General features: G+C 49.0%; 1 protein-coding gene across 1 annotated transcript in view; it reads left to right on the top strand.

Annotated features, from left to right (window-relative positions):
* BRINP2 (BMP/retinoic acid inducible neural specific 2) overlaps positions 1-25,123 on the top strand; it is a 90,966-nt gene that overhangs the window by 28,279 nt on the left and 37,564 nt on the right. The window contains exon 2 of the mRNA XM_054587552.1: positions 15,965-16,305. Coding sequence (XP_054443527.1) covers positions 16,037-16,305 — 269 coding nt within the window. The 5' untranslated portion in view covers positions 15,965-16,036. The remainder of the gene's footprint in view (positions 1-15,964; positions 16,306-25,123) is intronic.

Below are 25,123 nucleotides of genomic sequence, written 5' to 3'. Positions count from 1 at the left end.
AGGTGTGTCAGGGGAGTGGGGTGCAATGAAGGTCTCCAGGCTGGGTGGCAAAGACCTGTCTCGATTCTAACCCCAGCCAGCCCCCCAGTACCTGGTTACATACACCTCAACTTTGTGGGCACACTCTGGATTCTGGTCTTCCTACCTTTCTAGAATTCCAGGGGTTCATTGGCAGGCCCCTCTCAGGGACTTTTCTCTGTCTGCATCACTTACAGTTCTTCTTTGATGGGCCCTCCTGCCACGCCCTTGAGAAGGCTGGTGCCCGGAGCTGAGAGTTAGAACAGGACACGCTGAAGGAATGGGGCGTGGATCTGGAAGCTGTATTTGGAGGAGGAGGCAAGAAAAGCAAGAGCAGGCAGGAACACAGGAGCCAGGGCAGAGAGAAGTCAGGCGGAGAGGCCAGCAGTGCCAAAAGCTGTAGAGAAGTCCCGTTGATGGGCGGGGTGGGGGGGGGATGGGGACCAAGGAGGGGGAACCCACTGTTACCACCTGAGCGCTGGATCAGGCAACCCACCCTGGCCGTAAATGCTGGCACTCTGAGAGATTACGTAGTCTCTTTAGCTCCTAATTTCCTCATCCATAAAAAAGAAAATAACAGTGGAACGCAATGTTATTTATTGTCCTGCGGGTCAAATGAGACAGTGTATGTACAGCAATGAGAACAACGCCTGGTGCCCAGTTATTACTCAATAAGTATTAGCCACAGGCACTCGAGAGCCCCTCTGGTGCGGAGATGGGAGGGTTGCTGTGGGTTTTGCAGGAGTCAAGCTTAATGATGTTTGTGCAAGGGGGGCGGGCTCTATGTGAGCAGGTTCGATGAGAGGCAGTCCTGGGAGGAACAGTCTTGTGTCTCCGAAATAAATCAAGTGAAAAGGGGAAGAGGAGCATTCTAAGAAGTGTGCTTGCCATTTCCTTTGTCCCTGTGTGGTGGCAGTTATGACCCCTAACTGCTGTAACCGCCCTGAGGAGCAAGCTCTCCCAGGTACGGACCGAATCTATGAGCAGGCGGATTACTGCCTGGTCCTTCCTCTGTGACGTTCTATGTTTGTGTCACAGCCTCCAACATTCTAGCCCTAACAAGCCATCTCTTGCGGTGAGTTGATGGTACCCGGAGATGTCTTACGTGGTCAAACAAATTTTACCGTGATCACTTTCTTGGCCTCTTTGGTCTTTCCTTGCACCTGCGCCCGACCCCTTTGTAACTCTGCTGTGTCACCAAGTGGGAGGCCTCACTGTTGTCATTATGGAGGTTCAGATACAATGTAGGATGTGGCAGGGCCCCCGATGTGACCACACGGGCTGTGTTCTGCTCAACCACACAGGCCGCCAGTCACTTAGACTACAGCGTGAAGGGTGTCTTTTGGGCTTGTGCCAGGACACTGTGAATCTTAGTAGACAGCGGCCCCAGGCAGATGGGTGGGCTCTAAGTCAGGTGGAAGCAAGAGAACAAACAAACAAGAACTGAGAGCGGCTTTACTGAAACTCCAGGGGCTGACGAGCCAGAGCAGAGGAGCCCCTGGGGAGTCGCTCTGCAGGCCCTTTGCAGCAGCTGAGAGGTCGGGAGGGCAGGGCCGCCCCGGGGCCGGCAGTGAGGGCAGGGAGCGAGGGCGAACAGGGGGAGACAGACAGCCCCGTCCTGCTGGACCGCCAGTGCCAGTTCCAGGATCTGCCCGGGCCTCCGCACAGGCTGCCTGGCGAGGACCAAGCAGGCACAAGGCAGTGGGGCCGGCGGGATGTCAGGGATGGTGAGGTCTGGTGAGAGCGGAAGGAGCAACATTTGTGAATGAGGACGATGAATTGATTCTGGTGGTTTTGACAACCCCCCAGCTCCACCTCACACAAGTGGAACAGCCAAGTGTGAGCGGCAGAGATGGCTGGAAGTGAGAGGACTGTCTGACCAGCTTTCAAAGGGGCAGCTGAAGCTCTTTAGTAAAAACAGTGAAGGCAGGTCTCGCTTGGTCATCTAGATGATGAGAAAAATGGAGACAGAGGAGGACTCCTAATACCTCATGTTCATTTTTTTAAACAGAAAAAGTTTTTTTTCCTGATTACAAAAATGATGCATTGTTTTATAAAAAATATCAGAACATAAAATCATAGCAAAGAAAATGGAACATATCTATAAGTGCAGTACCTGGCAACAGCTCTCAATATACATTCATTTAGAACACCTTCCCCTCAGGAGAGCACAGTGTTTGGCAGGCAGGTTCAGATTCGCCCTGCAGGTGGGTGTGTGTGGGCCGGTCGGCAGAGGCAGCGCCTCCTCACTCAGCATCTCGGAGAGGCCAAACTAGCGCAGTTGCTCATCTGCCCCGAGTCTTTGCAAGGACAATATCCTCCATCTACTGGTTCTGGCCTCTAATAATAGAAATAACCAAACAATGACCATTTGTCTAGTGCTTTTCAGTTGTAAAGAATTTTCCCTTGTAGTATCATCCTGCCAAATACTTTCCGTATTTATTCAACTAACTTCTAGTCCATGATTTTAGGGAGGTTAATCTTGTAGTTGGAGGTTGAAAACACCAACAAAATGAAAAGACAACCTACTGGATGGGAGAAGGTATTCACCAATGATATATCTGGTAAGGGGTTAATATCCAAAATCCATCAGAAACTCATACACCCTAACATGCACACATATACACACACAAAATCAGTCTGATTTAAACATGGGCAAAGGACCTTATTTCTCCAAAGACGACATAACAATGGCCAAAAAACATATGAAAAGATACTCAACACCACTAATCATCAGGGAAATGCAAATTAAAACCACAGTGAGCCATCACCCCATACCTGTCAGAATGGCTCTCATCAATAAATCAACAGACAAGTGTTGGCGAGCATGCGCCACGCACTGCTGGTGGGACGAGGAACCGGTGGAGCCACTATGGGAGACAGAACGCCATACACCCAGCACCTCCCCTTCAGGGCATTCGTCTGAAAAGCTCCAAAACACTCACGTGCACCCCATGTTCGTTCAGCATTCTTTATGACAGCCAAGGTACAGAAGCAACCTAAGTGTCCATTAAGAGACAAATGAATAAAGATGAGTGGTACATACATACAGTGGAATACTGGCCATAAAAAAAAAAAAATGAAATCTTGCCATTTGCAACCACAGGGATGGACCTAGAGGGTATTATCCTCAGCGAAATAAATCAGAGAAAGACAAATACCATATGATTTCACTTAGTGGAATCTGAAGAACAATATATATAAACAAATTCATAGATACGGGAACAAATGGATGGGCACGAGACGGGAGGGCGTTTGGAGACTGGGTGAAAAGGTAAAGGGATTCAGAAGCACAGACTGGCAGTTACAAAAATAGTCACGGGGATGTAAAGGGCAGCATTGGGAACACAGTCATAATATTATAATAACTATGTACAGTATCCGATGGGTCCTAGAATTATCGGGGCGATCACTTCTTAGTTACATAAATGTTTAATCACTACGTTGTACACTTGAGACTAACATAATTTGTATGTTAACTGTAATTGAAAAATAAACTTTAAAAAAGAGTGTGCTGCTCCTCATACAGCGGTAGCGCGTCCCCATGTGTGGGAGCTGGGTAAGCAGTGAGCACATGCAGGGATACACAGGAACGCTGAACCATGCGCCTGGTCAGTCCTGTGTCGTCCAATGTTGCGGCCCTCGCCGTGTGGTTCATGCGACGAAGAACCTAGGTTTTACATTTTGATTTAATTTTAATTAATTCAAAATGTAAAACTTATACTCAATTCAGTTATAATGCTTGGAATAGCTTGGGTATGTGAATTTATCTTTTTAACTGTAAATTATTTTAAATCTCATAGTTTTCTGATGAACAATTAGTATCAATATTGAGATGTCCTGTAAGTGCAGAATACACCTCATTTTTCAGACTCGGGGGGGAAAAATATAAAATATCTTGGTAATAATTTTTTACATTAATTACATGTTCAAGTGACAATATTTTAGATTCCTTAGGTTAAATGAAATATGTTATTAAAATTGATTGCATCCATTTTATCTTACCATTTAATGTAGGTGCTAATAAATTTAAAATGCAGGGTCTCGCAGGAGTAACACCTGCTTGAGTGTGGTTGGTAGGGTAATAATATGGGTATAATAATTTATAGTTTTAATTTGAACATTTCACCTAAAATGTCATTTGGTGTGCTTAAATGTGATACTATTATGTTACAGAATTACATGCTTATGATTTTGTAATAAAAGAAAAAGGGGCGTTATTTGTGCTGGACCCCATTATCTATGTTTTGGATTGGCCAAAAAGTCCGTTTAGTTTTTTCCATAAAAAAAGACACGTTTTTCATTTTTACAAGTTTATTGATTTGGAAATTCTGAGTGTGTCAGCCCTCTCCCGCTATTCACTTCCAGTGGGTAGAGGCCAGGAGTGCTGCTAAACGTCTTCCAATGCCTAAGACAGCCCCACAGCAGAGAGTTATTTGGCCAAAATGTCAATAGAACCAAGAAACTTCGCAAACCACTTCTGACACATTTGATCGGTCATAACACCTTCTCCATATACTGCACAAATCTTTTTTTGCATTTCAGTCGCATTTAACCTTTCTTGAAATAATAAAGCATAATACGCCAAAAACGTTGCATATGTTCTTCCATCTTCAATGTTAAAATGGCTGCACAGAAATTCACCAATTTCAGTAAGCTTTTTTCAATGCACACTGATATGACAGCTGTCACAATACACTCTAACAAAATTGTTTCAAATTAAATTAAAGACAACTGAGCACTACTAGAGCCTTCATATGAAGAAAACTAAACTAACTCTTTGGCCAAAACAATAGTTTGTGTTGTATTTTTATTGGACAACACTTGATGCAGCCACATGCAGCAAGTCTCCCGTTACATCCTCTAAGCTGTAAATGTCTGTCTTAAAACCGTATCGTAGGCATCCTCAAAAAAATCCTTATTTTGATAGACAAAGATATTTTAGAATCATGGACTGGGAAATAGCATAGATGTCAGAGCACGGACAATAGGGTCTCAATGTTGGCTGCAAGAGCTCTGTAGCCTTGTATGAATTTCTTTTTTCATTTGCACATTGTAGTAAGTTCAATCTAGTAGGAAAGGTATACAAGAGTACAAGTAACTCCCATATGCACTCCACCCAGAGACCCCATTCGAGTTTTGCAACTGACCTAATAATGTCTGTTATAACAAAAGATCCGACCCAGGACTGTGCGTTGCACGTGGCTGTCATGTCATTTGTCTCAAGGCCACACCACATGGTTTATTCTAGCTTTTGTCCTTTCTATATTTATAGCTCTCTTTTTTGCCTATCAGAAACTATTATTCTCAGTATATTTGCTCATTGGCTAACTCCCCCTGCATGTAACTAATTTCCTGAGTCTGCTGGGCTGCTGCCTAATCAACCACCTACACCTCATGCAGAGACCTTTATTAGGTTGCCCCCACCCCAAAACAGGCCTGCCTATTGGCTTGACAGGAAGGAAGGAAGGAGGGAAGGAGGGAAGGAGGGAAGGAAGGGAAGAAGGAGGGGGGAGGGAAGGAGGAATAGAAGGAAGAAGGAATTACAAGCTTCTTAATTCTTTTTGAATCTTATTTTCTTTGTATTAATTGCTCATGGATTAATAATGCTTCCTTTGTAGAAAGGCAGTGCCCAGTGGAAAATAAGCACTCAGTAAATAGGACTTTTTACTATTTTCTCTCTCTCTCTTTTTTTTTTTTTTTTGCTGGTATTGTTATCAAAGACCAATTAAGCACAAAACTAAACAAAGAGACTGTGGAGATGAGTCATTTTGGTCTCTGACCGTAACGTGTTGGCAACCTAGATATTCATGAGAAACTTTCCTAAAAAGTTGGTCATCCGTGATTCAGAGACACTTTAGGAGTCCAGGCTCACCAGCACATGCTGGCACAGCCCCACAGGAATGACGCTTAGGGGCAGGGACTCCTGTGTTGTCAGGAGCCGCCCAGTGCGTTGCAGGGCATTTAGCGGCTGCCGGGCCTTAACCCCAGAAATAGCAACCCTCTCCAGACGGTTACAATAAAAAATTCCTCTAGGAACTGGAAAAGGTCTCCTGGGGGCACAATCACACACACACACGTGTACACACATGTGTGCACACATGCACACACCAGTTGAGACCCACTGGAGTATATTGTTGGCTCTGTCTTAACTACATTCTATTACCCTATTTGAGGAATGGGATATTTTATTTAATTTTAAAAATTCTTAATAGAGTTACTTTATATTGCTTTTTCAAAGATCTGGACTAAAAATCAATAATAAAATATAAAATTAGGCTGAAAATAATTTAATCTTAGTTTTGATTTGGAAAACGCCATTTCAAGCCTTAGTCTCCACTGAGTTGTAGAGGTATGCAAATCCTGCTCGGCAAAGAGCGCCTACTGTGCCTTTGGCTAATCACAGAAATCCAAGCATCACCTTCTAGTATTTTCTCCCACTGTTTTTTTTTTTTTTTTTGGTTTTTTTTTTTTTTTTTACATTTTATATTTTAGCTAAGTGGACTCTCTTTGCTTAATAAACATAAGTTGGCTGAATGAGTAGATAACTTACTAAACTTCCTAAAAGGAAGGGAGGGGGGCACTTACAACCACATCTTGCAAAGGGTTTACTGTGTCAAAAGTAGTTTAGGTAGCTAGTCAGTGTGAGCCAGAATGAAGTCTGAATTTAGATTTTTCAAGAATTATACTTTTTCTTCCATGGAAGGCTCTTAGAGCTTTTTGCATAAGGACCACCAAATCCCTGAAGCCCATTTAAGTCCACAGCTCCACTTCTGAGTGGAGAGAAAACTCGATGTTAAAGAACTGGAACAAGCAGGCTGACAGCTCGCGGCGGGGGTGGGGCACGGAGGGACTGAGCAATAAAAAGAGAGGAAGAACTCGTGGATGCCGACAACAGTGCGGTGATCGTGTGGGGCTAGGCGGACGTGGAAGAGGGTTTGGGGGGATAAATAAAAAAATACAATAGAATAAAAAACAAAGAACGCGACCAAGGTAGACAAACAAGAATTGGAGAACACTACAAACAAATAAATAAAGTTGGCAGAAACATACCAATGGCATAAATTCCAAATGATCGGCACGAGGAAACCTTAACTCCTCAAGACCGCGCCAGGGCTGCCTGGAATTCATGGCACCTTCGTTTCGTACCACCTGCCGGAGGGGGTTTTCAACAGGCAGCCCAGGCAGGGCTGTGCAGGCCTGGCATGAACACGAGGGTTACAAGCCTTCTCAGCGGAAGACAGAAGGTTCTCAGGAGGCTCGTCCAGGGCGCAGACTCTAGTGCCGGGATACTGACCCCAGGGAACCTGTCCGCATACAAGGACCTGTAGAAATCAGCACAAGGCGAGGACAGTCTTCAGCTCAAGTGCTGCAGAGAGGAATCAGAGGGAGGGGTAAGTCTGCTCTCCATCTGAGGGTCTTTCCAAATGGCTGCCAGTGAGCCACGGACTCCATTTTCAGAAATGGTGCCCCAAGGTCCCAAAAGGCTGACTGTGGCTTTATCATCTACCTGGTCACCTCCAAGTTGGCTTCCGCCACCACACGCGCTGTAGCCATCACATCCAATGGCAGCAACCTTACCAACCGCTCCGGTCCTGTCTCCTCACCACCCCCCCCTCCCCCACACTGCCCACCGGTACCCGACAAAGCCTGGGGAGGTCACTTTCATCAAAAAAAAAAAAAAAAACAACAACAACAAACACACACACAAAAACAAACCAACCACCTAAAAAACAAGCAAAACAAGGAAACTACTCAGGGCTGGGTTTTTTGGACTCCACTCCAGAAAGGGGTAATGATTCTTTCTCAGTGTTCTTATTGACATTCACTGAGCAGCATATAGTTTATTTGAGCGAGGGTTTGTGATATAGCATCTATATTTAATTCCACAAGCTGTCAGGCAACTCATATATTTACAAACACAATCCTGGAAACAATGTGTTTGCTGGTCACAGCTGCCTCGGGAACATCTCAGGAGCCCCGTGCTGTTTGGCACAGCTCGGGGCATTGTCCTTTCACATCCCTGTCGGTGCCAAGGCCCGAACAGGGCAGAGCTTGGGCTGAAAGTTCAGATGCAGCGACAGGCCTGGCGGGAAGCCAAGACCAGGAAGAGCACCGCCGGCTGCTGGTCAGGGTGGAGTGAGCTGTCAGCGTCCCTCCGTTCCGCAGCCTGTGCAGCCATGAGCAATTTCTGTGTGATTGGGTTAGGTTTATGTTGGCTTCCCAGGCCCGCCAGAAATGCTTCAACTATCCGACGTGTGCACAGAGGCTCGCTCTGCTGGGACGCGAGCTGAGCCTTAAGAGACAGAACCAGGCTGGTGGGAGGGAGGCAGCAACTGAGGTTTCCTTTCTGGAGGATGGAGCCAGCTGTCTGCCAGGGGTGTGGGGTGACTGGCTAAGCCAGCATCAGTAGACACATCCTCGGAGAGTGGCTGGGCATACCGAGGGGCTGAGGCCAACTGGCATAAGTCAGACAACCTTGGTAATGGGAGGACCGATCCGATGGCCAGAATACACAAAGAAAGAGGTGGCAGTTCCATTCAGAGCCAGGGAGAGATGCAGAAAGGTCTGGGGGGTCCATCTGCCCCATCAGAAAGTAAAGGAGCTGAGGGCAGGTGTGGGAAGCAGCGAGGGTGCGCTCGCACCTTGGATGGGAGATTGGGCAGAAAGGAGGGGGGTGGGGAACCGGGGCACAGGCTCTGTTCAGTTTGGGGACTGGAGGGAAAAGCGCTGGGACTCAGGGGCACACAGGGACTGACATTTGTGGGTTGCGCACCCGCGCCCAGGTTGGGGGGACATTCTTGACCTTACCGTTCGTAGCGCGGTGAGATATAACTGCCTTCTCGGAAGGCCATGCCAACGGGCTGCCTGAGGAGAATCCACAAAGCTTCCCCCAAAGCGGACACGCAGATGGCCTTATCCAATCCAGGAGAGACATTGTAGGTGAGTCCTGCTTTTGTACTCTAAGATTCTAGACTTTTCGTCAATCCATAGCAATCTTTTACATGTAAGTCGCCCACAGGAATCTAGGGTACCCTCCTGTGACTCTAGCGGAAAGCCTGTGGGCCTTGGGTTTATAGATCATCTGGGCTGCACTGAGTTTTCTCCTCTGTGAAATGGAAATTTCACAGTATCAATTTCATGGAGGTTTTACGAGAATTAAGTGAGTCAATGCATGGAAAGTCTTTAGACCAGCGTCTGGCACAGAGTAACCGATATCTGAACACGATTTGTGATGACGATGGTAGCTCTGAAGCCGCTGAGGAAGCTGAGGCAACAGAGGGGGCGCCAACGAGGGGAGCCAGGCATTCTGGCTCGGTGACCTGTGCTTGTAAGCCCTCCACTGCCGGGCAGCTGGTGGGAGGGGCCGGGCTGAGTGCCCCGCAAGGGAAGGCAGGCTGGTTGGCTGTCAGGGCCACAGAGCTGGTGGGGCGTCTTCCAGAAGGAGTGTCGTGGGAGTGGTCTGAGCATGGTCAACCAGCTTGGAGGTGAGGTGTTAAGGGCTTTGGGGTGTGAGACTTTGCACACAGAGGTTCCATTCGACGGGCAATGTTGTCTTTCTCTTTCTGGAGACGCCCGTGAGCTCAGTGGAAACTCTGGGGCACAGGGGCCTCCCTGGTCTGCACACTATGACCTACACTTGATCACGCAAGGCTCAGGCCAAGGATGGTAGTTAGTTCATCCTCCAAGAAAAGTGCCAAGGATGCTGGCTGGCAAGCCCGAAGCCTGTGCAACTGGCAGACGAATCCGTCCTTGATACACGAAGGGCTAGTCATCACACGGCAGAGACCTCTAAATCAGGGCTCTGAGGGGATGGTGCCTACATGGTCTAATGTCACTAAACTTCCGAGAGAGAGAGAACGTCATCACTTTTTTAAGCTCATCACAGGAGCCTCAGGTCCTGCGTTTTGTCCTGCTGCATGAGGCCAGTGCTGGGTGTGTCTTCATGATCAGACGCAACGCCATCACCTGGTGCGATCCCCTGCACACAACTCGCTTAGTAACTGACTGAGGATGGACAGAGATGAGTGCGGATGAGGAGAGCGAAGTGTGGGCCAATTGGACTCGGAACATTAGAGTTTCGTTTCTGCATCCTTGCAGAGGGGCCTCCAGCAAACCCCTTTTCCCCTCCCAGCCTCTCCTCTTGAAGGTCTCAGATGAATGCAAGACCATTTAGTACGTAACAATTATGATTAGCTCTTACCTTTGCTCAAATATATTTGTTAACCTGATTCTATGCAGGGAAGATACCCATGTGCCTCACATATTTCAAGTCGTTTCCTAACTAGCAGTGGGGACACGCCAGTTCCATGCCAGTCCTGGGGGTGAAGCTGAAGGTTGTGTCCCAGAGCCTGGAGCGGACAGTAGCAGCCAGGGTGCCACATCTGCCTGCGTTCACCTGGGGGACCACAGGCCCTGCTGAGGCTCTCAGACGGGCCACTGGTGCACACTGTTGGGAGTAAAAACACCAAGTTCTGTCCCTGCTGAGGCTGGCAGGTCATCCCGACGAGAGGCGAGAATCGAAGTCATTGATATAATAGCAGCCACATGCACCCCTGCCCTTTAGAAACCCCCACCCCCGAATGTCCGGGCCTTTCTCCTGGCCACCCCCTTTTTCTGTGTAGGACAAGAGGTTCTGCACCAAGATGCTGAGCTTAACAAAAACAAGCAACACTTTCTCTGAGCCTGTACCACGGACACCCTCAGATATACTCAGGAAAACATGTCCTCAGTAGAGTTGGCCAATTAACCACTCAAATGGCTTGAGAACTTATTTAATGTCACTGCCTAATCACTTTATTAAATGTCACCGCTCCAACAAGCAAGGCTTCCCGCTCTGCACCTCCCTTCCTCTATGGCCCACTCGCGTCCTGAGACACCTACTCCCGAACACAGCCTCTCAGCGCCTCTCCCCGTCTTCCCATGGCCCTTGTGTTTGCACAGAGTGACAGGATTTTGGCTTCAGGTGGGGGCAGGGGGCTCGTCTTCCCTCATAAGTCATTTTCGTGATGACCAAAGGGGGCCCCCAGATGGATGTGACTCACTCCCAAGAGCACCAACTTGTAAGTGGCAAAGCCCACACGTTTTTATAGCTGTAAATCCCGTCGATGGTACAGCGAGGTGTATTAAATACTACAGGATCTAGAGTTGGTAGACGTGGATCTACCACTGAAATACAGACCTTGTGTTACCGGCCCCAGTATCTTCATGCGTTAAAGGGAAACAGACAATCTGGGAGGTGAGGATTGCGCGTGATTTTATTATCCGCGCTTCATAAACAGGAAATCCCACACGAATATTACATGATTTACACTGGTGTTTATCGATGATAACTGTGGCTGAGATGTGGTACACATGCAGTGGATGTCCTGAATTCTAACTGCTCTGTCTCGGAGGTAGATGTCACCAGGAGGACACGGGAGTCCACGGAAGGCCTCGGGGGGTGATCAGTTCTGCAAGGTGGGGGCAGGATTCTTCTAAGCGCTCCGATTTGGAAGGCCGCACGGGCCACTTCTCACGTGACTCCACCCACACCCGACTTCCCCTGCTGACAAAAGGCTGACACACCTGGTTCACGAACAGGTTCGCGCTAATGTGCTCACAAAGGAAAACTCAGGACCCACTTCACTGGGACCTTCGGCCCACAGCTGATTTATTATGCGGACTGCGTAAAACTCGGTCTTCAATATGGTCTAAGTGAATGAAATTATTGGGCTTTCACAAGTAAGTTTATAATTTCTCACCAAAGAGCTAGCCTTGCCATTCCTTTAATCTACTGACATGTGCTACCGGGGATTATTTACACAGGCAGCTTTCGGACCGAAGGACACATGGACACGTCACGGGGAAGGTGTTAATTACTTAACCTGCTGAATAGTAGTGATACCACCAGAAGTCGCAAGAATTTAGACCGTTAAAAACTGCGTGACAGGCTGCTGATAAAAATGTCCCAGTGATATTTTTTGTGGAGCATAAACAGAAAATGGCCAAAAGCTGTGCCCTTAAGGAGTCTCATTTTTACACAACTGTCAATGCAGCAATTATTTTGTCTTTATTTAAGGTAAAGAAACATATTCTAGGGCTTTATAAAAAAAAGTTTTGAAACCTGTTTAAATTTTCTCTTTCTTAAAAAGAAATATTTCTTTCTTTCTTTTTTTTTTTTTTTTAGGTAAAATGCCCTGAGTTCCTGAGGAAACAGGGCGGGGGCGGGGGCTGCCGAAACCACGTGCTGTAAGGCCAGGTTTTCCAGGGCCGTGGCTGGCGCTGAACCCCGGCATTCATGTCACGCTCAGCAGCCGTGGCTCACAATCAAAACCATTTGATCATAAAGCTGACGCTCCTATAGCCAGGCAGGTTCCTGCACCATGTGGGCTCTAAGAAAGCATAATTACAAACAAAGAAGGACAAGAAGCAGGCGTGGACTCAATATAGCTCTCCTCTCAAAGGGCACGCAGCTTTTCCCAAAGGCTGTCACCGGTCCCTACCAACCCCCACATTACAGCACAGGTCACCAAAAGGTTCAGTGGCCGGACCAAGGCCACGTGCTGTCACTGGCTCACAATGATCCCTGGATGAGATGCATGCGATTGATCCTTCACCAATTTTTGAGGACCAGCTATGTGTGAGTGTTGGAATTACACGGCAGAGACCTGGCCTCCGATCTAGAAGATCCATGGCCTAGACAGGCGGCGTGTGGAAGCGATCAGAGTCAGGAGCAACGATCGGCAGCACTGGGCTCCAGAACCTGCCGCATTCGCTTTTTCTCACACTGAGAAGAGCATCTAGTCTTCAGGGAGCACGAGGAAGCCTCGCCAGGCCAGGCCTTGTGCCAAATGGGGTGGACAGGGGGATGGTAGCATTGTCTTTTACATCCATTATTTTTCTATTGCTGTATAACAAATTACCATAAACTTAATGGCATAAAACAATAAACAACCAATTTACTGTCTTGAAGTCTCTGTGCAGGTCCAGAGATGGGTGTGTGGGGTCCTCTGCTCACGGCCTCCCCAGGCTGAAATTAGGGGTCAGCCAAGGGAACCGTTCTCATCCGGTGCTCAGGGTCTCTTCCAGGCTCATGTGGCTGTTGGCAGGGTTCATTTTCTTGTGTTCCTGCAACCAAATTTCTCACCGTCTTACTAGCTATGGACTGGGAGCTGTCCTCGGCTCCTGGAGGCCACCGACAAGCCCTTGTGGCATGGCCCCCACAGGCTGCTCTCAGCACGGCTGCTTGTTTTCTTCTAGGCCAGCAGAGGCTCATCGCTCTGAAATGTTCCCTTTGTTTCAAGGTTTGCCTGATTAGGCCAGGCCCACCCAGGAGACTTCCCCATTTGATGGTCAACGGAGAGGGACCTGATCATGGGAATGGTCTCCCATCTTATTCTCAAGCCCTGACCATACTCCAGGGGAGGGGGTCCTGGAGGGCGTGCACCGAAGGACGCAGGGAACTTGGGGCCAGTCTGGAATCCTGCCTTGTACTGTGTCGTAACTCCCCGCCCATCAGCACACACCTACCCGCCCGCTGTGTCAAGGAGCCCCAGCCTCCAAAGTAAACATCCGCACCTTCCTCCAGCCCTATGCCTTTAAAAATGCTATTTTACAGGAGGAATTAATCACTAGTGGGAGAGTTTCAGAGAGCGTAATGAGCACTTGCGTCTGTATTATCAATGCTGAGCACCACGCCTGGCACTTAGGGGGTCCTCAATTAATGTTCCTCAGTGAATGTCTGGGTGAATGATAAGTGAGAAATACCTGGGGCATCCTCGTCAGATTACACCCACGGAAAAACGCCTGCCCCCACGCGCAGAGTGCAGTCCTCCTTTTCGTTCACATCACCTTTCCCCCGATTTAAAAGGAATGCATGCGTATCATAAAACACTCGGGGATTTTTCTTCCTTCTATGATTTTATTTCTTACATTTAACTTTTTAATCCATCTAGAACTAATTTTCCAATATGACGTATAAAATATTCCACCCCATACCCAATTAGTCTGTAATGCTTTTAAAAATATATATTAAGTTCTCATGTATAATAAGCTCTATTTGTGAGCTCTCTGTTCTATATCATCGATCTGCCCATTCAGTTTGTGTGTCAGTATCACCTGTTTTAATTACTGGAATGTCATAATGTCTTTCAGGCCCTGGTAGGGCAGGCGTCGCCTCGTTATTCTTCTTTCAGCCCCTCTCTCTGCCAGCCCATTAGGCGCGTATGTCTGCTCCCCGCTCTGGCTCCTCAGCTGGCACCGCGCGCTTTGGCTACGGCTGGACACGGAGCCCGATCTAGGTTCCTGTTCTCCATCTGCATCTACCCAGCTGAGCCCCTCGGAGTCCCAGGGAAATGTAAACCCACGCTGACAGTGCCGGCAGAACTCTCGGACTGAGAGGGGCAGCAGGGCCGCTCCGAAGGCTCCCCCAGCACACAGAAGTGCTCACTCTCTCCTGAGCAGGGGAGTGAGTCTGGCCATGCAGACACTCACGTTTCTGTCCCTTCGCTCTTAGGAGCAGGGACTGCCATACTTTTGAGAGCATCCTGCACAGAGACTGAGTCTTGAGCCCTCGGACGCGGGCCAACCTTTAGGTTTGGGGTGTCCAGGACTGATCTTTGGCCCCAGGCCCTGGGCAGTCTCTTCGGGGCTCACACTGGTCCAACGAGCATCTGGTGGTTTTGTTGACCTGGGGCCATCCCGGAATGTACTGGGGCCTCCAGAAGGGGATGTGCACCACGCGCCGAAGCCCACTTTGCCTGTCCTCATAGGACTTGGGTCGCGCCAGGGGATTCCAACCTCTCACTTCACCCCCAGGGAGCCCACCTCTGGGTTTTGGCAGCCAGAAAGTCCTTCAAGCCACAAATTAGAGGTGCACCGGGTGGGGGTGTGTGGAAGTCACTCTGGCCCATGCTGAGGCGGTGCCGGTGAAGGGAGATGGGCGAGGCTCTGACAGCACGTGCTAGAGACGGCAGACTGGAGAAACCAGTGCAGCCGTGACTCAGTCCCCTGCTCCTGCCCTGGGGTTTACACAGGTTACAGTTACCTTAGACCAAGTGCATCCACTGGAAAGCAAAGGCTTGTGATGAGTCACAAGGAAGCCAAGAGCTGTGATGGCCAAGGTCTTCTCCCCTGGTACTTTCCCTTCTACTTAGAGAGGACAGGGCATGAATTCATTCATTCCTTCAAGAAGGGTCTCTGAAGGCCCCTGTGCACATGCAGAAGCTAGGAAAGGACACAGCCCTGTCCGCAGGGAGCTTTCCTGTTGCCGGGGAGGCGAGAGGGAACAGGGCAGGTATCCTTGCCGGCGTGGCCGGCCCTCTGCTGATGGCGATGGGACAATCTGATTTCCTGTTCTACCTCCCTCCCTGCAACATCTTCTGTAAAAGAAGGGGGTCAGATGTTCAAAGCCTGTTTATTTTCAGTGAGAGAAAAATGAGTCCAGAGAAGGGAGACAATTTGCCCAAGTTCACTCAGTTTCATAGCAGCGATGGGACGTCACTACTTCCCTACCCCACAGTTTGCCACCTGAAAAACGGGGCCGCTCTTGGCTTTACACCAAGCTCCTAGAGGCAGCACACAATCCGTGACACTATTACTGAAAGATCGTGAACATTTTTGAGAGGGGAAGCCAGAATTGGATGGTGTTAGGTCAACATTAGAAACATGGAAGCAAAACACAATAAAGTTTAAGAGCCAGACAACCTGAGCTCAAAGTCCTGCTTTCTTCACATAAAAGCTACTTGAATGTAAGCAACTTTCTTCCAAATCTCTCTGCACCTCACCTTCTCGTCTGTAAAAAGATGGCCTGTCAGGTTGTTTTGAGTTAAATGCTCAATGCCAAGAATGCAGGTGTGTCAATAGGCTAAAGGATTCCTGGCTTGAGTCCTGCTTAGCGACGTCTGATGCTCACAGGCCCGTGGTGTCAGACCTGACGTCTCTGTGTGTACTTTTCTGGTTCCAGGGGCCCCGGAGGAGCCGCACAGAGGGGGAGAGCGTGGCGAGAGAATGAAGAAACCAACCGCCTGGGAGAAGCATGAGGTGGCAGTGCGGCACTCAGCTTAGAGGGCTCCGGCCGGCGGCGGCCCCATGGGCAACCCTGCTGGCACTGGGCCTCCCCGGTTGGGTGCTGGCTGTCTCGGCCACGGCCGCCGCCGTGGTCCCGGAGCAGCATGTGCCCTTGGCCGGCCAGCCGCCCCTGGACTGGCTGCTCACAGACCGGGGCCCCTTCCACCGCGCGCAGGAGTACGCTGACTTCGTGGAACGGTACCGCCAGGGGTTCACCACCAGGTACAGGATCTACAGGTGAGTGGAGACGCCCGGCCCGAGACTGGGGCTTCCCTCAGCAAAGACCCCGCCAGGGGGCCGCTCAGCCAGCGGGCACGCCCGCAAGGTTGAAATGGAGGTGAGAGCTGGAGGGGCAAGCAGCGGGCAGGAAAAAGAAGCCTACCATGTTGGCGTTTAAAAAAAGAAAGGAGAAAACATACAGGCTGGAAGACCTGCTGATGCCTCCTGGGGAACTTAGCAAAAGGGTTTCTATTTATAGGCTGTGCTGCTTATAAATTGAGGACAAATGAGGCGGCATCGAGTCAGCGTGTAGCCAGTGCTGCGGCAGGGGGTTGGAGTCAAACGCTGGGGCCGGGATTTTAACTAATGGGTTAGATACTTTTATGAGTTGTAATTACCCAGACATGCAAATGCAGGCAGAATGATCCCGGCTCCTGCTCTGGAGGTCTGGGCAGCTCTGCGGGGTCAGGGACGAGGCGGCCCTCGCCCTTGTCAGCGCCACCACTGGCGCTGTAAGTGCTTGGCCCCTCGGACCTCAGACCGTCCTCAGCAGCATCAGAGAGAGCTCAAAGTCAGCCACGGGACCCGCCCAGTCCATGTGATGAGGGACGAAGCAGGGACATAATCTCCACTGCTGGACCAGCACTGCCAAAGCAGGGGACCCCTCAAAATCCTCACCTTGGGGCGCCCATGAGTGCATCCCTGAAGTCACACGCCCCCTCCGTCCCTCTGGCCACTAGCCCTCTCCTCCTCAGCCCCCTGCCTCTTGACTACGCCTTAGTCTTCAAAGGAGCCTGGGAGTTGCTGAATTTTTTTTCCCTCTTATCAAGGACATTTATGTTCCAATTACGCATTAGCTCATATTGCAAAATATGAGAGAAAATAGGAAGAAAGCACAAGGAGAAACAAAACCAGAAAACCAACTATTCCTTTAGCATCCAGACTAGGTTGCTGTTGTTAATTAACAGTGTGGCACCTGGCATGTCTAGTCAAATGAACATACTCAAGTGTTTGGGCCACTTGCTAGATCTAGCACTTACATACGGTAACTCATTTAATCCTTATAGCAGCTCTATGCTGGAAGAACAATTCTTTTCCCTTTTTACAAATGAGAAAAGTAAGGTCCAGAGAAGTTAGGGAACTTGCCAAAGGATGCATGGCTAGTACATGGTGAGCCAAGATTAGTTCCCTAGTAGTCAGACTCCAGAATCTGGGTCCTGAAAATATATTTAGATGTATTTCTATTTCTGAGACTTTTTTTTTTCAACTTCTGCAATTACCATGGCATCTGTGTGGGTTAGTATGGGGTCTCAGAAATAAACACTGCTATTCGGCACTGGAAGATTCCCACATGGTGAGAGCAGCCATTTACGGAGGCCTGTCCCCTGGCCCGTGCATCCCACAGGCACATGTGCATGAAGGGACACGATCAGAAGCTTGAGGGACTGGTACTTCCTGGGTGAAGAAGTACACGGGATCGCAAGGAGCACGCGCCCAGCTCGCCTAGGTCCAGTGCTTCCACCCAGTCCGGTCTTGGGAGGGACTGGCGTTCCCGGCCTCTCTGTGAGTGGCTCTGGTCCTTGTGACCCTCCCAAGATTACACTGGAAATCCCCGCAGGGCCCCAGAGGCTGCGAGTGGCTGAGGGCGCACCTGCTCGGGTGACAGCAGTGAGCAGGAGGGCTTACCCTCACCTTCAGCAAAACTGTGAGAGACTAGACATATGTGCCCCCTCGAATGTCTATAAGGTAAATTCAGGGTGAGGCTTCTCTTTATGAAAGGACTTATATTTCCATCCCTCTGAGAGAGAGAGCATTGAGAGGGATAAGAAAGAGAGAGAATCCGTCTTTGAATGTGTTTAAGCAGCAAATTCCTCCAGCCCAAGAAAATAAGATTTAATGTACCTTAAACTTTTCAGTTTTCCCCAAATCTTTCAGGAGCACTGTTGTCACCAAAACTATATTTTTAAAACGTGTATTGGAATTGAAATGTCAGGCTGGGAATCCCACACCACCACCCACGTCAAAGGGCTGTAGGAACTAGGGGGAATCAACCATCAACTTCCCTCTTCGATAGAGTTTTCTTCTCATCAAGCCCCAGCCCCCAGCCTGGCCGCCAGGGAGGCCTGGCGGCAGGTCTGAGCGGCCCGCGGAGAGGAGGGTGTGTAATCACTTCTGCATGATCAACCGGCCTATCAGCAGGTAACGGTTTTCTGATCATTTAATGTGACAAGCTCTCACACTGTGCCATTCTGCTTCTCCGGGGTCAGTTATGGCACATGAACCTGTACGTGGGGAAACAATAACCAGTCATTCTGACAGGCGTGCAGCGTTCTGATTTGTGGCCCTGTGGTGGGGGATGAAAGAGTGGTCACACATGGCTGCTCCAGGAGCATTCTGGGAGTTTTGCCTTCAGTTGTTAAGCAACGTGGTGGACCCGTGGACACTTGTTATAGGGGTCTATGTTATCCCTGTGGAATTCACTCTTGTCCCTTGTCCTTTGGTCTCCTTTACTCCCTCTGGCAAATTCAAGAACTTGCTTCCTCTGACAAAAGCAGGTCACGAAAACCCAGTGACTCCAAGGGCATTTCATCCAGAAGGGCAGAGAGAGAAAAAGCTTGCAGAGAGCGTCAGAAACACGCTGGGGTGCAATACGCAGCATCAAACCGAACTAGTCTTTCACTCACTTCTTTAAGAAAGCTCTTGGTCCTTAGAAAACAAGTGGTGTCCATGGGTGTGCTGCACCTAAGAGGCGGTGCACTGGGATGGGGAAGAGGAAGAGTTTCCCAGGGCAGCGACGTCTGCTGCAGAATGACAGGAAGCTCTCTTGCACCAGGAGCGAGACCCTCCTTCCCCTCTCCCTGCGTGAACAGATAAGAACTAGTCCACGGCGAGGGGCTAACAGTAAGCTCTGATTCCCACATGTTCTTGTTTGGATATCGGCGTGCACTCTCACTTTGAGGGGGTGACTGGTTGTTCTAGAATAGCTCTGACCTCTCTAACCATGGACCGCCAGAGCTGGCTACGCTCTCCATTTCAAGTTTCTTTTCAGGCAGGCATATGGGCTGCAGAATGAAGGCTTTGGACCAGCTGACCTGGCTCCTAAGCCTGGGGCTGCTGCTTCCTAGCTGTGTAATGTTGGGCAAATTACTTGATTTCATGGGTCCCCAATTTCCTTCTCTGTAAAATCAGGACAAAAATAGCGCCCACCTAATAAATTAATGTGAAAAGTAAATGTGTTAGTTGATGTAAAGCACTTAGAACCATGCTTAATAAATACTCCCTATCATTATTAGATTGTCCTCCACAAACTTTAGCCAACGCAAGAACGGGGACAAGATGGGGACCCCGGGTGCCATCTTTGTGATGTCTGCTGAGGGCTCAGCATTCAGCAACTTATATAAGAAAAAGAAAAATGGTTTTTTTTTTCCTTTTAAATAGCATATTAACCTTTGACCTTCCCCCAATTTCTCTGCTGGGAGAGGAACTCAATTGAAGAATGGGTGGGTCTCCTTTGGCCTCATTCTTCTAGGTCTTGTGGGGTTAGCACAGGGAGCTAGGTGGTTTCCAGCATGTTTCCCCTAAAGTCAGGGATCGCCGACTGAGCAGGCCTCCCTTAGGAGGTCCTACAGAAGCCAGTCCCTGCCAGCTCCTGGACCTCTGGATGGCACCGTTAGAGAACAAAGACAATGTGTCCTCTTGTTAAACCTTCTTACATAACAGGATGGCTCGATCATCTCACCCAATTTTTGGCAAGCTTTTACATTTCACTAACCAACCTCTCCGCGTGTCCTCAAGCCCTGGCAGACCAACAGCTGAGCAATCAGCCCGCTTCTCCTGTCTCGTAACAGGCTAATGGCAAGAGCCATCAGAGCAGAGATCCCGTCTCCCATTCCATCTGTGACCCCCAACCCTCCTCCCGTGCTTCCCTCCATAGCTCCTACTACAATAAACACTCGGCGATCAACCTCTCTCAGCAGCCCCGGGAGGCACATGGAGGCCATTAGGGTCCGAGGCAATAGACGGACTTACCTGTTCAAGGTCAGAGAGGTAGAGTATCACAGCCAGAAATAGAATTCAGGGCTCCTGACTTGAAGTCTGCTGCTCATTACTCTAGACCACGCCACTTCCCTTTGACTGGTAAGTGCATCTTCATCATGACACACAACCTAATCAGGCACCTAAATTGAGCTGATGCAAATGTAAATATGGTTTCTCGAAACACTCTAGCAGTAATGTTCCATTCTCTCTTTGCTACAAATCAAAGTAATGAGCAGTCTGGTTTTTTTTTTAATTTCTTTTTGTATTAAGGCTTTAATAGAAAGATAATCATGGGATTGGAAAAAATCCAAGCCACTACGATGAAACACTTAAAACTCAGAAAGAATAAATTAAAATTAGAAGAGAAAATTAGAAATCATACAGAACAATGAGTATAACAGGGTGGTTGGGAGGAAGGTAAGGCCAGGTATAATTCCAAATTATTGACCTTAGTCCCTATCACCTCCATTTCTAGCTGCCTATTTTTCTTTCTTTCTTTCTTTCTTTCTTTTTTTTTTTTTTAAAGAAAGGAAGGACCTGGGGATACAGCGGAAGTCTTTTGAGAGGAAAATAAACAAAAATATAGTGTATATATCTCTCTTCAGTGACAAAAAAGGACATTATATTCTCATCCTGTTCTGGACAAAGTTTGTACACTCTGAGAACCAGAGTAGAACAAAGCTGAAAACCAAGATGGTGGCGCGGCACCCAGAGCCAGGCAGTGCTGAGGCAGGCGCGCATTTTGGCAGGTGCGCGTTTTAGCAGGTGCGCCTGCACACGTCCCTGGGGCCAGGATCAGGTGATACGGTGAGCAAGGGTACTGAACTCAACAAAGAAGTTTTCAGCAGGCACCAGTGCAAGAACGCTTAGAAAAGGAAATCTGTTTGCAATGAATTCATCAGGATGAAAAATAAGGTATGGTCTAGCTAGCATGTGAGGGAGTGAGAAATAGGAAAAAGCAAGCATCTGACCCAGGCTGCTCCCCGCGAGGTCAGTGACCCAGCAGCCTTGGCATTAGCGGGAGCTGGGAGGGAAATCACAGGACCTCGGGCTCCTCCCCAGGCCTACGAAATCAGCATCCGCCCCAGATGACAGTGTGACATTGGAGCCTGAGAAGCACTGTGCTGGTTACACGAATTGCTCAGGACACCAGGCAGAGAGCAGGAAGGGCCAGGGTGGAGGGACTCTGAGGGAAGGCAGCATCGCCTGTGATGCATTGGAGGCAGGGAGAATATTGACAGAAGATGTTACAAATGGAACAGGATTGTAATCAAGGGAGGTTAAATTTAGGAGTTATTAGTGCTGAGGCACATGAACTCTTAAGAATAGATCCAGCAGCTGGGAGAAAAACTCAAAGAAAAGGCTGGAGGGACCAGACCCAGCCTGTGGGTGCCCCCTGGGAGCCAGGGAGGTGCGGGAGCAGGGAGCAGCTGGGGCGCAATCACAGCTCCGGCGCGGATTTATCATCCCCACCACTTCTCACGGACAAACACACACTGATTCGGGTAAACACGAACCCTGGGAGAGGCACCAGCACCAATTAAGAGATCACAGTCCATGTAAATAGAGGGCAACCCAAGGCAACCTCAGTCTGCCTGGGTAAATCCCAGTGATTTGCTAGGCATTCATTACAGCTACGGGGCCGAGGAATCAACACACAGCGGCAGGCGAGGGGAGGGAAGGGGGGTCCCCTGGAAAGTGACCGTCAGGACTAAACCGTCGACCTCTGAACTTCTCACTGGGTTTATATTTGGACAACAAGGGAGTCCATCGGGATGGAAGGAGAGAAAGGCATGGTGCGCAGACTAGAGCCAAACAAATGAGAGCAAAGCGAGAGGCAACGTGGCAATGACGAGCCTGCAGGTCTGGTCACAGGCATTATTTCTCAATCCACGGAGGTGACGGGGACAGGAGAAAATGTTTAGAATTTGCTTTAATCAAGAGTTCAGTGCTGGCTAAATGTACAGTCCCTCTGACATATATCATCTAGACAACAGGCTCAGCATAAAAACTTCACGCAAGGAATTTCATTCCAGACGCATCGGGATGATGAGCCCTGCAGGGGACAGGCTCTTGAATCAGCCTTGCAGCGTCCCAGCCACATCTCTGACACGGAAGATGCCACACCTGTGCCACGGACCTACCCGGAGCTCCCGTCACATACAAAGAATGTAATGAGAAAGTGTTCTCTCTCGGAGCAAGGAGAAATAGCACAAACAAGCAACTACAGTTCAAGAGCCTAAGAAGAGGCACTATTCGCTCAAGCAGCATTTCGGAGGGCCGACTCTGTGCTTCTGCTTCCGAAGAGTCTGATCATAAACCACAAACAAGGAGGGCACCGTTCTCGATCTGGCGGATCTTACTGATACGTCCATTTGGAGAAAGTGATAGGTCACTCGGCAAAGAAAGGTCAAGGCAGGCTGAATTAAGAGGTGATGTGTAGGCCGAACCCAGATGGGTGGGTGGGAACTCTCCAGGTGGGCAGCTTGTGGAATGGCACGGCAGACGGTGTACTCAAAGGCATGGGGACAAAGGTGTGGTTTAGGAACTGCGTAGCCACTCCCACACGTCTGATGTCAATGTCAAGATGCATGTGACTGGGTCCCTTGCTCTGCCTTACTGTGCTATTCCCACCATATTCTGCCCCTCCAAAATGCCACGACTCCCTTACACACAGCTGTCTCCCAGGACGCAGTTTCGAAGAGCTCACCTGGAGGGGCATGTCGCCTCTGCATTAGGGGTGAGTGAAGTAGGGGTAACTGCATGTCTGCAGAAGGTTGGACCAAAGGCTGTTCCTTTTGTGTGTCACTATTCCCCGGTGAGGAAACCATGTTTTCCATGTTTAGGAAACCGGTTCAACCGAAAACCCAGCATCATTTATGCTGAAAAAGTGGAGTTCAGGGGAAGCTTACCACATCTTGCATTTGCTCACTTGGTCCTCTGGCGGGTATTTACGGAGCATGTCCCTTGTGCAAAGCATTCTGGGCACTGCAGCAGGCTGTGAGGGGCAGAGAAAACAGGGTGTCACTGACTCCTGAGGAGTAAGCCGTCCAGCGGGAGGGGCAGGACACCACCAGGGAGCACGTCGGAATGCAGCGGCTCCAGTCCTGCAGAGGAAGCCACCTAGTGCGTTCCCACGGACCGGTGGACAGACTGGTCCTCGGGCACCACGTCAGAATGAGTTCTCAGGTTCCCCCAGGACAAAAGGACTCTCGCCCCCAGTTTTCCCATGTCTTTTGGGGCTATACCCGGGTTATCCACCCTGGCTTTGAAATAGGATCACAAAGATGTTCTGTAAAGAATAAATGAAAAAGAAAATGTGCAAGAAGCGAAGAAAGAAGGCAGGATGGTCAAGGGGAGAAGGCAAAATTGGTTTTATTTTCAGATGAGATTTAGTGGAGAGATATTGAGTCAGTCAGGCAGAGAAAAAGAGGATTAATTTTTGCTTTGAGAAATAATTAATTTTATTCATGAATGGATTGCTACTTAGGGACGTATACGTGTGGAAAGGTAGGCTTGCTTCATCTAGAAGCTGTCACGACACAGATGCAGGCAGACAGGGACACTGGCTAGTCACATGAGCTCTTCTTTCTTTTCTTTTCAAGATAAGAGCTTTTTCTGGGTCAGGGAATCTCAATTTTTTTTTTCTTTATTCAGCTTCTGCCATATTTATCCCACCTCAGGGCTTCCCACATCTCCCACAAGAAAACTATTTCAGTCCATAAAGAGCTTAGGACAGTGAATTGCACGTGGTGCATTTATTTACTTGGCACACTTATTGGGCATTGGCGTGTGCTGGCCACACCACAGGTGCTGGGGACACGGCCATGAGTGAGACACGGCCTGGGCCTCAGGGAGCTCTGCCCCGAAGGAAGACCCCTGGAGCCAAGGTTGGAAGTGGCTTGAAGGTCACGAAGCAGGAAAAGTACAGTATGTGAGGAGTGCCATGTCAGTCACTTGTCTTCCCCTCTAGGGCCCTGAGGGCCAGTGGAGCAGCTTTATTACTGTAACGCTGGGCTTGAGATGAAGGTTTGGACCTGGATTCCCACCCTCGCAACCCATCCCTGACATGAATTAAAGACAACCGGAACCCGCTGGTCCTTCAGACCGACTTGCCCGGACCTAATGAAGCAAATGGAGAAGGTGTGGCAGGTAGCGGGGATGGGTCGGCCAGGTGGCCTCAGATGGAATCCCACCCCCAGGACGACTGTCCACCGAGGCCATGGCATCCAAGAGATAAGAGCCTTCTGTGAGCAGGGCTTTAATGTATCAACTTGACACAGTATTGAAACGGACCACAGAACAGTAGGCTGTCACCAATCTCCTCCATGCCCCCGAGGGATGAGAGGGGGGAAAGGGCAAAACAACTAGATGGTTCTAGGAATTGGCCAAACAAATTGGCCAAAGTTTCTTTTTTTCTTTCTTTTTTTAATTGTTGTTCAATTACAGCTGTCCCCATTTCCCCACCATTACTCTCCCTCGCACTACCCACCCTGACCTCCACATTCAATCCACCCCTGCCCCCGATGTCTTTGTCTAGGGGTCCTTTATAAACGATCCTTGATGACCCTTCCTCTTCTTTCCCCTGTTAGCCCCCTCCCCTCTGGTTACTGTCAGTTTGTTCTCTATTTCCATGTCCCTGGTTTTATTTTGCTCGCTTGTTTGTTTTGTTGATTAGATTCCACTTACAGGTGAGATCATATGGTATTTGTCTTTCACTGCCTGGCTTATTTCACTTAGCATAATGCTCTCCAGGTCCATCCATGCTGTCATAAAGTTTCTATTTAACTTAAGGAAA

This window comes from Pteronotus mesoamericanus, unplaced genomic scaffold (genome assembly GCF_021234165.1).
Source record: "Pteronotus mesoamericanus isolate MK-2021 breed Mesoamerican mustached bat unplaced genomic scaffold, CSHL_Meso_final scaffold_1186, whole genome shotgun sequence".
In the NCBI taxonomy this organism is placed as follows: domain Eukaryota; kingdom Metazoa; phylum Chordata; class Mammalia; order Chiroptera; family Mormoopidae; genus Pteronotus; species Pteronotus mesoamericanus.
The sequence above is the reverse complement of the archived record's forward strand: the minus strand, read 5'-3'. Positions and strand labels throughout refer to the sequence as shown.